General features: G+C 38.1%; 1 protein-coding gene across 1 annotated transcript; it reads right to left on the reverse strand.

Annotated features, from left to right (window-relative positions):
- Window positions 1–8,594: 8,594 nt before the first annotated feature.
- On the reverse strand, window positions 8,595–10,997 carry LOC127837855 (uncharacterized). The gene is made up of 2 exons (XM_052365273.1): window positions 10,704–10,997; window positions 8,595–10,515 (listed from the first exon to the last, which is right to left on the reverse strand). Exons 1-2 carry the CDS (start codon window positions 10,930–10,932, stop codon window positions 10,067–10,069), a joined length of 678 nt encoding a protein of 225 aa, XP_052221233.1. The 5' UTR covers window positions 10,933–10,997; the 3' UTR covers window positions 8,595–10,066.
- Window positions 10,998–16,034: the final 5,037 nt, after the last annotated feature.

Raw genomic sequence — 16,034 nt, forward strand, 5'->3', positions numbered from 1 at the left:
ATACCTTAGTCTTAAATCTTATGCAAAAACTCTATTATATGCAAAAATATGAATAATGTTTCTAACTTACTTTTAATGAAAATGCCTAAAAATAATATTTATTCGAGAAAAATTTAGTAATAAGAATGTGCCTTTAATTCCAAAAAAATCAGAGTTCCTGACTGTGAAATTACCAGGGTTTATATACTAGGGCTCCGAGCAGGTCCGAGCCTTGCGCGGTCATAACATTAATCCGAGCAATAACTCAACCGCGCACCATCCGAGCGTAACCGATCACCTCAAAATAAACAGAGTTACCGCCTAAAGTTTAAACAGTAAAAACTTTATTAAAATGACTGGAAATGTTTCTTTAAGCATTATAATAAGGTTTAGAACATATAAATACACATGACTGTAATTATTTGATAAAAATCAAACCTTCGCATGATGTATAAATCTAGTACGAAAATACGAGATTTAACTGTCAGCTGACAAAGTTTGACAGAGGTCGTCAATGTACACTACCCATAATTCAACAAAAGGTCAAAAGTCACTTCCTTTAAATATGGCGTCTATACAAACATGTGATTGTAGTGACCAACAAAAATGGATTTTACACGGATATGAACCATACAAACGGTAAATTAAGCATAGTAGATGTTGATAATAAGATGTTTAGTTTTGAATGCAATAAGAAATAACACTTGACATAGAGTTTAAAATGTAAAACATGGTCATAAAAACAAACATGTTCTCGTGACCTATTTAATAAAAATGTCAACATGGGGTCATGACATTACCCCCTCCTTAACATTAAAGGTCCCTCTTTAATGCCTAAAAAACTTTTAAACTCATGGTTACACACACATACATGTATAACAATCTTTAAACTTTAACAACAAAGTTCAACATCTTTAAAATATTTACAAAATGTCAGCACCAACTTTGTGCACTTAAAAAAACTGGATTTTCCTTAAGCATCTTTAAATTCACAATACAATTATAATACTTATTATCTTCTAGATATAAAGGAGATCATTTATTACTGCACAGGATACACATACATTAGATATTAGTGTAGTATATAGCAATGTCTGTGATAAAATTTACAAAGTTAAGTTTCATTATTATAAATTACTGTGATTCCATTTAGATATTTAATTGTGCCTTACACTGACTGTGATAAAACTATAAACTATGTGATCAATGTTCATTAACATCATTTTATAATCTTCTATTTTCTGTGCAATGGACTGCGATCCCGGCGGTGGTAGTGGTTGCTGTTCTCCTTGTGCCACTGTGGCCGCCTGTTTTCTTTATGGTCCTGATGACGACCGCGCTCCCTGATTCCTTCTTCTACTCTCCGATGTGGGGCCTCTGTCTGCATTGTAGGCTGTGTCACGGGAATGGCATGAGGCATCTGGACAGGCTGTGCACGCATAGATGTGATGGCTCCCGCAAGATTGACCATGGTCATGGCCAACTGCTGGTTTGTGGTGCCCTGTGTCTCCAGCTGGCTCTGAATACCTCGCAGCATGCCCTTCATGATTTCCATCTCCTTCATTATTTGACGACAGCCTTCGCATGAAGTCTTGCTTGAAGAGGATGATGACGATGAGGAGGAGGCATCTGATTTGTTCCCCTTCAGCTGTCTGCACTCCTCGATAGTTGGAAGGCTGTCCAGGATTGCTGGAGATGGTGCTGCGTGGCGTACTAAAGATGGCGTACTCGCCTTTGGCCTTGGTGTTTCCAGCCTTGCAGGGGTGTAAGGTCCTGGCGTACATGGCTGTGCCTCTATCATGTTGTCCAGAAAGTCCAATTCGTCAGGGAAGGTGATTTCCACTGCCCGTGACAGCGTGTCTTCGGCCACTGGAGCAACATCCCTAGGTCCCACGGTGTATGGGTTCGGGTTCTTTACGAGATAGCTTTCACTATCCTCGACCGCCTTCTCTCGTAACAACATCCTGTGCCGAGGAAAATTGTTGGCATGCCGCTGCAGATCCTCAAACTGGTAGCAGCGAAACAGGCACAGCTTGCAATGGAAAGGCACCCGATCCAGTGAAAGGTGCTGGCGTAGAAAATGGTCCATGATCCGGTACCGGGGACCAACTCTCTCCTCACCAGTCACATGGTAGCAGCGCAGACACTGGTACCGTTTCCTGTCGCTCCAGCCGTGGCCTGACTTCGTCTGCTCTTCCATGATTCTAAAACAGAAGATTGAATTTACTTTTACCAACTTGTACTAGCGTTTTGCATTAAATCTGTTACATATGCAGTATCTGGACGGAATAGTTGCTCGCTCTTTAAGTCCTTTCTCTTCTCTCTTTCTCTCTCTCTGTACTCCTTGCAATTTTCTAAACCCGTTTGCACCAGCAAACATCCTGTCGACTACTCCTTATAATATTAATGCCCAAACTGTATCACTCTCATACTGCTCTCCGTCATACTGTTCTTTTCCCCAAGCATATACAATTTCCCTATTTATCTCGCCAAACATCATTGTATCACAGGATTCTTGTTCTTCTACTTTTCACATGTGCCTTCATAACAGCTTTACATTAGTTATATTTTAAAAGTATTGGTCCCATATATGCAAATTATAACATCTGATTGAGCATTGTTTACAGCAGTTAAACACATTATTAATGGCGCAATAACACAGTATAGTTGCAGCAAATACATATCTCCTGAAGTACACATAAAAATGTGAAGTGATATTTCCATTACAAACTGACATTTATTAACATCTTCATGTAATTGTGAAGAAACTTCATCGTACATGACATCCGTAAAATAGCAATTTGAACACCAAAACAAACAAAACTTGTACTTTACATCGCATCTGTAAACTTGCATGAAATTTGTAGAACCAATATCTAGCAATCATCTATATACAGTACAAAATGTCAAGTATTTGAACATCAAATTGTCATGAACTTTCAAAATCACATTATTCCTTATTCATCTTGAGTTTTCTTCTTTCAGTTTGCAGCCACTTTGGTGCGTTGGTGCCCTCATACGGCTTCAACTTGTTGTGATTGACTACTTTTTCTTTTCCATGGCGATTCAACTGTATTCTGAAGTTGACGTTGGACAGCGACTGCTTTACAACAAAAGGGCCTTCGTAAGACATCTCCAGTTTATGTGTAATCCCAGGTTTCCTTGACTCTTCAAGAAGCCATATAAAGTCTCCAGGCTCGTATGAATGCACACATTGTCTTTTGTCATATATTTCTTTCTGTCTCTTTGTTGCTACAGATAAATGTTCCCTTGCCACCTGGTGGGCGTGGTGCATCTTTTCTTTAAGTGCTGCAACGTAGTCAACATACGACGTGGTTTCTTCACTGCTGGGGTTCATGCTGAATACCAGCTCTGACGGAAGTCTCACTTCTCTTCCCATCATCAAAAGGTTTGGTGTCATGCCAGTTGATTCATGGGGTGTCGACCGGTAGGCTGCAGCTAGACATCCTAAGTTTTTGTCCCACTGGTCCTGCTCACCACAGAGGTATGCCTTGATCATTCTTACCAGGGTTCTGTTGAACCTTTCTGCCTGTCCGTTGCACTTGGGGTTCTTAGGGCTGGTTCGTATCTTCTTTATCTCGAGAATTTTGCATAACTCTCTGAAAACTGAGCTTTCGTAGTTCCGCCCCTGGTCACTAAGTATTGATAATGGGCATCCCCACCTAGCAATGAAATCATTGAGAATCCTTGATGCACAAGTTTCTGCTGTTTGATCAGGAACAGCTAAAATTTCTACATACTTAGAGAAGTGATCTGTCAACACAAGAATATATCGGTTTCCCTGACTTGTCTGTGGAAAAGGACCCAGATAGTCTGTTGCTATAATATCCATTGGAGCGCCTACTTTAATTGTACCAAGAGGTGCTCTGGGTGTCTTGGGTGGTTTCTTGTCTGATGCACATGTATCACAATGACGGACATATAGCTCAATATCCCCTTTCATCCCATACCAATAGAAATTCTGTTTAATGCGTTCACATGTTTTCTTAACTCCAAAGTGCCCTGCTATTATTGAATCATGGTTCTCAAATAAGACTTCCTTCCTGAGACCGTGTGGTACTATAAACTGCCAAAATTCCCCAGTTTTGTTCTGCTTTATGAATCTTTTATACAGTAATCCATCTCTAACTTCCAATGTGTCCCACAGTAACGAATATTGTCTTGATGCAGGGCTCATTGATAGCAACTCTTCACTTGTGATTTTGGTGTCATTACTTTTCGCTTGAAGTATAGGTCCAATGTCTGTATCTTCGTTTTGTAATTGAGTTAATTGTTTTGTTGACCGCCCTCCTATTGATGCGAAAGACACTACTTGAGAAATTATTCTCTCCCTTTTACTTGTATCGTCTGGTGCTTTAGAGGTACTTGGTAGGTTATCTCGGTCATTGTTGACTGCTCTAACTGCATTGGACTCTTTGGAATCATTGCTTGGTACCAGTGTACTCTCTTTTCCTAAGATCTTTGCATACACTCCCGATGCAATCATGTTGTGTGAGCGCCGGATACACTTTCTGCATGGTCCACATTTTAAAATCTCATTAGTGTCCTGCTCCGGACATGTACAATCTTTCGGGTTTTCACACCTAGACAAAGCATCACAGTGTCCCTGTTTCTTTCCGGGTCTATACTCTATTGTAAAATCATAGTAGGAGAGAATTTCAATCCATCTAGCTATCTTGTCTCGAGGTTCTTTGAGTTTGAACAACCACGTTAAAGCTTGATGGTCACTCCTAACCATGAAATGTCGGCCTAGTAGATACTGCCTGAAATATTCTACAAAAAAACGAATTGCTAATAATTCTTTTTCTGTAATGCAGTAGTTTTTCTAGGCTTTGTTTAAAGCTCTACTTGCATACGCTATCACTCTTTCTCTGTCTTCTTGTACTTGATGTAAGACTGCCCCAATTCCAAGGTCACTGGCATCTACATCTAGTCGAAATTCTCCGCCATCATTCATTGGGTACCCCATGATTTCTGGGCTGATCAGTTCTCTCTTGAGTTCTTCAAATGACTGCTGACACCTGTCATCCCACTTGAACTTCTTGTCTTTCTTTGTCAATTCCGTCATTGGCTTAACTTTGCTTGCAAAATCTTTCACAAACCTTCTGTAGTATGAACCCATGGCTGTGAACTGCCTTACTTCTTTTGCATTCTTTGGTACTGGCCATTCTACTATTTTTGCAATGTTTGCAGGGTTTGGCCGAACTCCCTCTTTTGAAACAATGTGTCCCAAGAATACCACTTCCTCTTTCAACATCTCACATTTGTCTGGGCGTAACTTGAGTCCTGCTGCCTCCATTCTCTCTAGAACTTGTTGAATTCTTTCCATATGTTGCCTGAAGTCAGAGCCAAACACGATAATATCATCAATATAGATCAGACAGGTTTCCCATTGCAAACCTTGTAATGCTAACTCCATAGTTCTTTGAAAAGTACTAGCCGCTGAGTTTAGACCAAATGGCAGTCGGAGCATTTCAAATTGTCCATACTTGCACACAAAGGCACTCTTTGGGATGTCCTCTTCCTTAAGTGGGATTTGGAAATATCCACTTGTGAGGTCAAAAGTACTAAATAAAGTGGCATTTGCAACTGCATCTAAGCAATCTAGTACCCGGTGGATAGGGAAACCATCTGGTTTGACTAGTTCATTGACCTTTCTGTAGTCCACGCACGGTCGTACTTCCCCGTTTTTCTACTTGACAAGTACTATTGGACTTGCCCATGGAGATGTGCTTTTTCTGATGACTCCCTTGTCTAGAAGCTCTTGTATAGCTTTCTTTTCAGCATCAGCAAGTGCCATTGGGACGCGTCTTGGTTGCTGCCTTATAGGTGCTGCATTTCCTGTATTGATTGAATGTTCTGTTAGGTGGGTTACACCAATGTCAAGGTCATCTTTGGAAAAACTATCTTTGAAGCGGCAGAGTAGTTTTGCAATTTCTAACTTTTCTTCAGGACTCCTATTTTTACATGCATTTTCATACATACTTTGTAAGTGGCTTGGCACCTCAAAGCTCTTCTTGGTGTTCATCTCTGTGGCTCTTGTTATTGTAGGCTCATCTTGTTTGATAGTAACTCTTCGTACGCTTATAAAGTTGTCTTCCTCGTCACTATGCTCTTTTTCTACTACTGTCCCTTTAATATGGTCTATCTTTTCTGTTTGCCCTATAATGGTGTCTTGTTTTATCGACCAACTTGTAAGAAAAGGGTTCAATATCCTGATTTTGCATGTCGGTGCAGTATTGATGTCAACCAAAACAGATGCCATGTGCACAGGGTATGTCTCTTTGAAATGATCTGTTGCTTCTATAATGAGTTCTGTGTCTTGCATGAGGTCGTCGCTTTCTAATCTGTCTACCATGACATCTATTATGGCCTCGCTCTGTCCCGGTATGGTAAAATTATCTGCAGCTCGAACTTTTCTGATTTCTTCTTTCAGGCCCACTTGAATTCATGGTATTTCTTTCCCTTGAAAAAGAATCACTCCTCTTGACAGTAATAGGTCTGCTGGCCCTCCTTCATCATTTTGTAAGATGTCTATTCCTAGCAATGCATCATCTTCTATTTCTGCTACTATTATTTCCCTTGTCAAGCTGATGTCCCCCAATATAATGTTGAAGTTTGCTTTTCCATACTCTTTTAATCTAGTTCCCCCTGCCCCTGTTAAACAAACTGTTTTTCTTAATTCCGGCCTTTTCTTGGGATCGATCTTGTTGTAAATTCTATCAGAAATTATTGTTCTTGTAGCTCCTGTGTCGGCTGTAAAGGTCAAATTCATCCCTTGTATACTGCCTTTGACATATACCCCACTACTATCAGGCTTTCTTCTTCTTATTATTTGCTCTTCTTTCTTTTGTTGATCTAGGCCATTTTTTTCTATTGGGACCTCCCCCCGGCCGTTTGGTTGGGTCCTTTGTAGTTTAAAGGTTGTTGAAAAGTCTGCGCATTTGGGTTTAATGGCTGATTGCTTTGTTTCGGGTTTGGGTAGAGGTTATTTCTGTTGTTAGGGCCAAAACTGTGGTATAATGGTCTGTTTACTTGCTGATGTTTATTTGGACACTCTCTTGCAAAGTGGTTCTCTCCGTTGCAGTTGTAACATCTCACAAAGCTTCTGCGGTTGTCATCTTTTGTTGATTTATTATTTACCGTCTCCACCTTCTTGCTTAGTTCTTCTATTTTTTGTATCAAAGCTTGTAATACATCTTCTTTGACCTCTGTTTTGGTCTGAGCCTGATTGACACTTGTTTTCCTTACTGTTTGATTCTTTTTTCTCTTGGTTTCAGTCTTTTCGCGACGCTTGAATTGTCTCATGTTTGGCACCCTGAATGCATACTCAACTGTATCGGAATCGCTTTCACTTTCACTGTCTGCTACATCTGTCTCTGTGCCACCTGTCCTGCGCACGGGGCGTTGTCTCCGATTAGAGCCTACTTGATGACGCTTCCTAGTTTGAATGTAGTTAACTACGTGATAAACTGCCTCATCGATATCCCTGGGCTCTTTCACATACTCTACTTCCCACCTTACATCTTCCTCTCGAAGTCCGTCAAGGAACCTTCTTACCAAATCTTCTTTTCTCGTTGCTCCATCCCGACGCTTGTGCGCTCGATCATACAGCCTCTTGAGTTCAGCGGCGTATTCTTCTGCTGTTTCATTTTGTTTCTGGTCTCTTTGACTAAATTTGGCTGCAAACGTTCTCGGAGTTTCTATTATTCTGAATATATTGTTGATTTCCCTAACTAGTTCATCATAATTATCTAAGGTCTCTCTATGTAGTTGTGTGAAAACAAATTCCCCTGCTGATCCTTGTAGTTTTGGTAGAAGATGGTCTAGCTTTTCTTCATCATTCCAACCTTGTCTATTTGCAATAGTTTCAAATCGGTTGAACCATACTTTCCATTCATCCTTCCCATTGAAAGGTGGAATTTTAGTGCTGTTATTACATTTATGATTGGAGTAGCTTATGCTTGACCTAGATAACATGTTGTGCTGTATGGCAGGTTCTCCTGCAAAATTATTGATTCTATGAAGAGAGGGGAGATCATTTTGTTGCTGAATGTTGCTATTCTGTACAAGAACTGTACTTTCATTTTGCCTTTGAATGTTTGATATCATCTTATTGACTCCTTCTAGTGTTTCAACCATCTGGCCTTGCATGTGTACCAATTTTCCAAACGCTGCCTTTAACCATTGATCATCCTGTTCAGTAGGTTCTTGTTCTTCATGGACTTGGTTCTCATCTTGATGACTAGTTGGTCTTTCCCTTTGCTGTAATTCATCCCTGAAGAAAACTTCATTTTCTTGATCTGTGTCAGTATCTGACATTTTCGTTTGAGGTGTGAGTTCGATCACTGGAATAAAGATGTTACTTTATCCCCGCAGCTGCCACCATAAATATGTAACGAGCCGAGCGGTTCTTCTTTTTCTTTTCCTTAACGCAATGTGATAGCGGGCCTAATCTTGGTGTTAAACCAACTTTTCTTTCATTAAGTTGTATTTAAACATTTTAAATAAAATGGACTCTGTTAAAATAAACTGAAGATAATAGCCTGAGTCATTTAATGACTCTCAAATTATAATTATAATAAACAAACAAATAAAATTCAACAAATTTTTATTCTTAACTAACTTGCATCAATAGTACATCAATGCATTCAACAATTTATCATAAATAATACAATTCTCAAACTCACATTTACAATGCTCAATCAATCTTAAAACTGTAGGATTAAATATCCCTATACCTTAGTCTTAAATCTTATGCAAAAAACTCTATTATATGCAAAAATATGAATAATGTTTCTAACTTACTTTTAATGAAAATGCCTAAAAATAATATTTATTAGAGAAAAATTTAGTAATAAGAATGTGCCTTTAATTCCAAAAAAATCAGAGTCCCTGACTGTGAAATTACCAGGGTTTATATACTAGGGCTCCGAGCAGGTCCGAGCCTTGCGCGGTCATAACATTAATCCGAGCAATAACTCAACCGCGCACCATCCGCGCGTCTTCCGAGCGTAACCGATCACCTCAAAATAAACAGAGTTACCGCCTAAAGTTTAAACAGTAAAAACTTTATTAAAATGACTGGAAATGTTTCTTTAAGCATTATAATAAGGTTTAGAACATATAAATACACATGACTGTAATTATTTGATAAAAATCAAACCTTCGCATGATGTATAAATCTAGTACGAAAATACGAGATTTAACTGTCTGCTGACAAAGTTTGACAGAGGTCGTCAATGTACACTACCCATAATTCAACAAAAGGTCAAAAGTCACTTCCTTTAAATATGGCGTCTATACAAACATGTGATTGTAGTGACCAACAAAAATGGATTTTACACGGATATGAACCATACAAACGGTAAATTAAGCATAGTAGATGTTGATAATAAGATGTTTAGTTTTGAATGCAATAAGAAATAACACTTGACATAGAGTTTAAAATGTAAAACATGGTCATAAAAACAAACATGTTCTCGTGACCTATTTAATAAAAATGTCAACATGGGGTCATGACAATACATATATATATTCCGTCACCACAAACGTATCGCATGCTTCTGGTAGCTTTTATTGCTCTGGCGTTTTGTATTGATATTTTTTCATGATTATGTACTTACTCAAATGCAACACTTACACAAATAATATACTTTGAATGAAAACAATTCTTTTAAATGCACATTGATTGAATATTGATGTGCTAAAGTAAATATAATCTTTCTACTTAATATACAGGCAGTAAATGGGGAAAATAATTTATTTTGGACAGTTATTAATTTAGCCGGAAAAATGTATATAGATAGTAAGTATGTATTCTGTAAACTAAAGTTGGTAAACGAGAACGAACAATGACGCGTGTGTTCGCACTGGCAATTGATTACAAAGAAATACGCGGTTTGTGTGGTTAACATACACAGGGTTTAAATTATTGTTAGACAAACAAACAAGAAATTAAGACAACGACATGCGTATTGGGTTCAAACGGGTTGTTTATTTTACCCAAAAACTTTTTTAAAGGTTTAATCATACAAAATTGATATATTTAAAAAAAGGTACACAGTCAGCCAGTAAGCTCAGGCTTCTTGGTGCAAGAAAACAAACGTCTCAGCCATTTGCCCATCCTGGCCGCCACACTTTGCTTCTTGCTGACCTTCGCCGCTGTCATAGAGTTGTCTCCTGTGGCCAGTATCGGGTCAAAGATGTTTCCTCTCTGATTGCCCGCTGCAGACGATTGATATTTTACCTTTTCCGAAACCGATTTATATGAGCTCTCAAATGGAGCTCCCAGAGCTTCTTGAATGGTCACATGCGGGTAGTACCCTAGCATCAGGGCTTCGAAGCTTAGTGTTGGCTCTTCTGAACTATGTTTTACCGGCGACGTCGGTTGTGGTTGCACATGACCGATGCTAGGCCTGGCGTGTGCTTTTGTGTAGACTAAAATATCGTGCATTTTCAACCCAGAATAGGTCAACAGGTTGTCGAATTTCGACGGCGCTGTATATTCTTTACCTGTTAATATATACACAAAATAAAAAAAAAACGTATATAAAAGACCAGTGCTTTTACTGTTATCGCTAATTATTGTCAGAACATATATATTTAATTTTTTTATATTCAAAACGTATATGTGTAAAAAAAATATGTGATAAATGTAACGGAAATATATACCAGCTAACAAGAAATATGTAATAATATACCGGTTATAAAATAACGCTCCAATTCCGATCTGCACAAAGTGTAGTAATTTTGGAAGCCAAATCCGTCAACATATTCATTAAAAGTGATTCCTCGATTTTTCCGTATTTTGATTTCGTGATAGATTTTCTCCCTCGCTTCCTGCGCATATTTCGCCTGCAGATCTCGAAGTTGCTGAAGCCTGATCGTCGGCTCTTCTGAGAGATTTTTAATTTCAAATAAAAATTCCATAGCGTGTATAGCGTCTTCCTTGTTTTATACTTCGTTTGCGACTGATCGGCGTGTCCTTGACGCTAACGTCATTAATATGCACTTCCGGTGACGTCATAAGTGTATAAGACGTAGTCAACGCCATTGACGTCAGATAAATCTAATATAACTCATGCATTAGCCATTTTCTTAAATATTATCAAAACTGTTGAAATATTAAAACGTCTGAACGCTGTAGTGATTAGAGCTTTCGCCGAAGGTGCAGAATGTCGATGACGCAAGTATCACTTACAGGTCGTTCTTTAATGACCGGTTGCCTGCCTTGACACTAGTAAAATCGCCATGCAATGTGTAACAAAGAATTCGACGCGAATGAAATTTTATTTATTTTACGGCAATCGGCTACTCTCCAGTTGAAGGTGTATCGCCAACTGTTGACACGTCTCTTCATGTAGTCTCCAACCTTCAAGTAAAGTTGGGAATTGTGCAAACATATATTATACTTCATATAGATATACATATAACGGGACCTGTGTATTCCCACCACCTCACAATTTCGACATAAATTCGTCGTTTTATTTGTCAGAATTTGAAGACATTAGATTTGAATTGTTTAAAGGGATCTTTTCACGGTTTGGTAAAGTGACAAAATTGAAAAAAGTTGTTTCAGATTTGCAAATTTTCGGTTTAGTTATGATATTTGTGAGGAAACAGTATTACTGAACATTTGCCAAGGTCTAATATAGCCATAATATGCATCTTTTGACAGTTTAAAAACCTAAAAATTATAAAGCGTTGCAACGCGAAACGATTTAATAATTTGGAGAGTTCAGTTGTCGTTTAAATTTGTGAAACTACGATGATTGCTTATATAACGTATAAAATACGCATATTTGCTTGGCAGGATAGCTCAGTTGGCTTATGCGTTTTTACTTCAGGATTCCGGGGGTCACTGGTTCAAGCCCTGCTACGGGCTTCTTTTTTTCCTTTTTACAATTTTATTTTTATTTTTTACTGGAGCTTTTAAAATTTAATGTTTTCATTTATCATTATAAAGTATTTAATGACAAACTTCAAAACTAGCCAAAATCTGTGAAAAGGCCCCTTTAAAGAGGCACTTTTCCCCTCAATAATATCCCCTCATGTCGCGCATATATTTATCAAGTAACAATGGTTTGTTGCAAAACTCGTTCAGAAAAAGGATCCTATATACAGTGCAAACAATTATGTATGCGATAAAATTCGCACTCATGGCTACTAAAAATCGCTCGCTTGGATACCAACTTAACCATACTTTTTTTTTAAAGAGCATTCCAATTCGAATTGATTTAAACAATAAAAAGATAGATCATGCGATGTGTAACAAAGAACTCGACGCGAATAAAATTGTAATATTTTGCGCAAACTTTAATCGGCTACACTCCAGTCGAAGGTATACCGCTAACTATCAACGTTTCATCATTTAGTCTCAAACCTTCAAGCTAAATTGGGAATGTGTAGTACCCTATAATGATTTTCCTACTAAATGACCAACAACTCTTTTAAAACAAGCAAATTCGTTGAATTGATTACCCCCCCCCCCCCCGAATATACTTCTGGACACAAAAAGTTGTCTGGACAGATGGACAACGCCAACGTGCATCATCCTCTTATTCATATATATACTCCTACCAAGTTTCAATGAAATCCGTCAAAGAAATTTCCAAGATATGGCTCCGGACACACAAAAAAGCATTTTTCAAGATACAAAGGGCCATAACTCCGTTATTATTCGATGGCGTACAATGCCATTTGGCGTACATCATCCTCTTATCCATATATATACTCATACCAAGTTTCAATGAAATCCGCCAAAGCTCTTCCAAGATATGGCTCCAGACACAAAAGTGCCGGCCGGCCGGCCGGACAGACAACGCCAAAACAATATCCCTCCGCCTATGGCGGGGGATAATAAAGTCATGAAGTGCCCATATAGAAAACCGTGCCTTCAACTTAATGGATTTGATTTATTTAGATAGTTAACGCTCAAATACCGACCTAAACAAAGTATACTAATAATCGAAGCCGAACCCTGTACCTCAAATTCTCAAAGCGGACACCATACCAATGAGTACACAGTAACAAATCACATGTTTGTATGGATATATGAAATATTTTTCAATTAGCTACGGGTAACAAAACGTGAAACAAAACTCAAACAGAATGTTGTATTGTATTGTATTCGGAATACACTTTAACATTGAACAACTACGCTCACTTTCAGCATCACTCAGTGATTTCTTATCAAATTAATACACTTAACATACTTTCATGCTGTTTTACTACGATATAAAACACAATTGATACATATAAGACTTAATATACAAACACCTTTCTTGTTTTAAAATAGCGAGAACTGAAATGAAAATAAACAATAAGCAATGAACCGTTTTTATTGAAGAAAAGTGAATTAGCCAACTGATTCGACAAGCCAAGAAATGTCATACATTGACCGCAGGTATATTACTAAAGAACCATACGAATGAATTTAGATACACTAATCAGGTTTGTATTCAAACAAAAGGGCCAATGGCACTAGGTCGCTCTTTTGAGGCAACACAGGACTGAACTATTCTGAGCAGGTAGGTTTAACGATAAAACTGCCCCAACACCAGGTAGGTATGTTTTTGAACAAACATTTTCGAAATCGGCCCGGATATCATTACAGCACATTTGCTTAATGTTCAAGTTTCATGGTGAGAGAGTAACACATACTTTCAAGAGTGTTTGCATGGTTTTATAATAGCCACATTAGGAAAACTGACCGCCTCATGGTGGCGATGTTTTTATGAACTAGAATCATTTCTCATTCATCGGATAAATCAATGTTAATGAAGATTGGACACTAGAGGTGGCCTGAAGAGTGTTCACAAGCGTTTTCTTTATTTGACCTAGTAACCTAAGTGTTGATCCCATTCGACCAAGTTTCGAACTCGATAGATATATAAATAGGACTATTGTTATAGCAAGTGTTTATAAGGCATTACATGTTGCCTCTAGAGTGCTCACAATGTTTTACTATAGCCAAATAAGGAAGACTTCTCTGCTTTTAATGGCCATGTTTTTCAAAAGACTGGCACCATTACTCAACTCAGCTGAGATATCATGAGAACAACGTTCTGGCAAGGTTCGTGAAGATTGGGCAAAACATGCGACATCCAGAGTTTTCACAAGCTTTTTCTTTAAGTTGACCTAGTGACCTTTTTGACCCCTCGTGACCCAGTTTTAAATTTGGTCAATATATCATTGGGGCAAATATAATAACACAGTTTCATAAAGATTGGGGAATAAATGTAGGCTCTGGAATGTGTACAAGGTAAATGTTGACGACGTGCCACAAAAAAAACGTGATCGCAAGAGGTTTACATGCGCAAATTGTGGGCTTTCAAAAATAGCACCAGAATATTGACCAGACAATGGTTATTTAACAATTACTGAAAAAGCCAACCAGCCAACATTTAATGACATTAAATTGAAATGTTAAATGTGCTTTTTTGTGGAAATAAAGCTTAAATAGACTGCATATTCTTTCATAATACCTTTACAATTTTCATATATTTAACAAATTACATATGATGCATCACCATATTGATTATATGTATAACTAGAAATGGCGCGACAGAGGCCGACACGTATCCCCACGCCGCATGTTTGACACAGGGGCACCCCAGGGTTGGTAATGGGGCCATGCATAGTTGAGATTGACCGTATTGTCATAAGAGATGTTCAGCATAAATTTGAAGTAATTCAATGTAGAAATGAAGAAGTTCATGTAAAATAACCTAAAAAATGAGTGAAAATCTATACCCTAATTTCTCCTCATCCTGCTCTCCTAACAAATCTAATTACGAATCAACTTCATTGTAGTAAATTATGTACATGTCATCCTAATTGGAATGACTTATGAGATGGCTGAACATGCTCTCTTATAGCCAATCTTCTTGCTCCTGTTTTGGAAAAGTTATGTTTTGAGGTTAAATGGTTGACTAAATAGTAGCGTCTCAGAAATTTTCTATCGCAATCTTGTACACAACAATGAATATGTTGAATTTCATGTCTGTCTTTGATGTGCCTGTTAAAGTCCATCTTGCTTTAAATTGTTTCTCACATTTTTCCCACTTGAACATTTTGACAGATTTTCAGTAATGAGTCTAAAATTGTAATTGCACAAATTGAAAGTTTCAGCCCTTTTATAGATTCTTGAGGCTCTATTCCATGAGTTTCTCATGCTTTTTATGCTTGACTGCATTCTATCTCTTCTCTCATATACAGGTGTCTATTTACGCCAATATTTATAATCCCTTGTATAAACATAAGATGGATGAGCTAAACCATTTTACAGATGAGTTAACACAAACAATTGAATACTTAATACATCTATGCGCCCCTACTGTGTAACGCTATGCACCACTTTGATTTATTAAATGTTTATATCATTTGGCAGGTTATTTACTTACCTTCCTTTAAAGCTTATTACTTCCCTTGATCTGTTTTTTTGACCTTTGACCTTGAAGGATGACCTTGACCTTAACCATTAACCACTCAAAATGTGCAGCTCCATGAGATACACATGCATGCCAAATATCAAGTTGCTACTATCAATATTGCAAAAGTTATGGCCAATGCACCATACCGGTGGCATAAAAATAAGTGAAAATCTCTGACCCGGCCCCGCCCCAACCACCAAAACTTTTGACCCAGGGGTCAGATCAAAATTCCGTCACTGTCACCGTCGCACATATGCTCATAGCTACCATGTATGTAAGTCGCAAGGTTCTAGTGCTTATAGTGTAGGAGGAGCAGGTGGCCAGGACGGACGGACAGACGCATATCACCACAATATCCCTACTTTTTCTCCGAAAAACGTGGGGATAACTATATCCCTATATCACATAGTCCGCTAAAACTGCCAAAATATATTACATACACACTAACACTATGAGCATAATCAAATTAATTAAATATGCCCAATTCCGCATTTTGATTAGTTGCATATGCAGTAAAACACTGAATCAGTATGTATACATGAAACAATTCTCATGCTTCAGCATTTCCTTCCCTCTAAATTCATGATAGGAAAAACA

This window comes from Dreissena polymorpha, chromosome 7 (genome assembly GCF_020536995.1).
Source record: "Dreissena polymorpha isolate Duluth1 chromosome 7, UMN_Dpol_1.0, whole genome shotgun sequence".
NCBI classification, from domain to species: Eukaryota; Metazoa; Mollusca; class Bivalvia; order Myida; family Dreissenidae; genus Dreissena; species Dreissena polymorpha.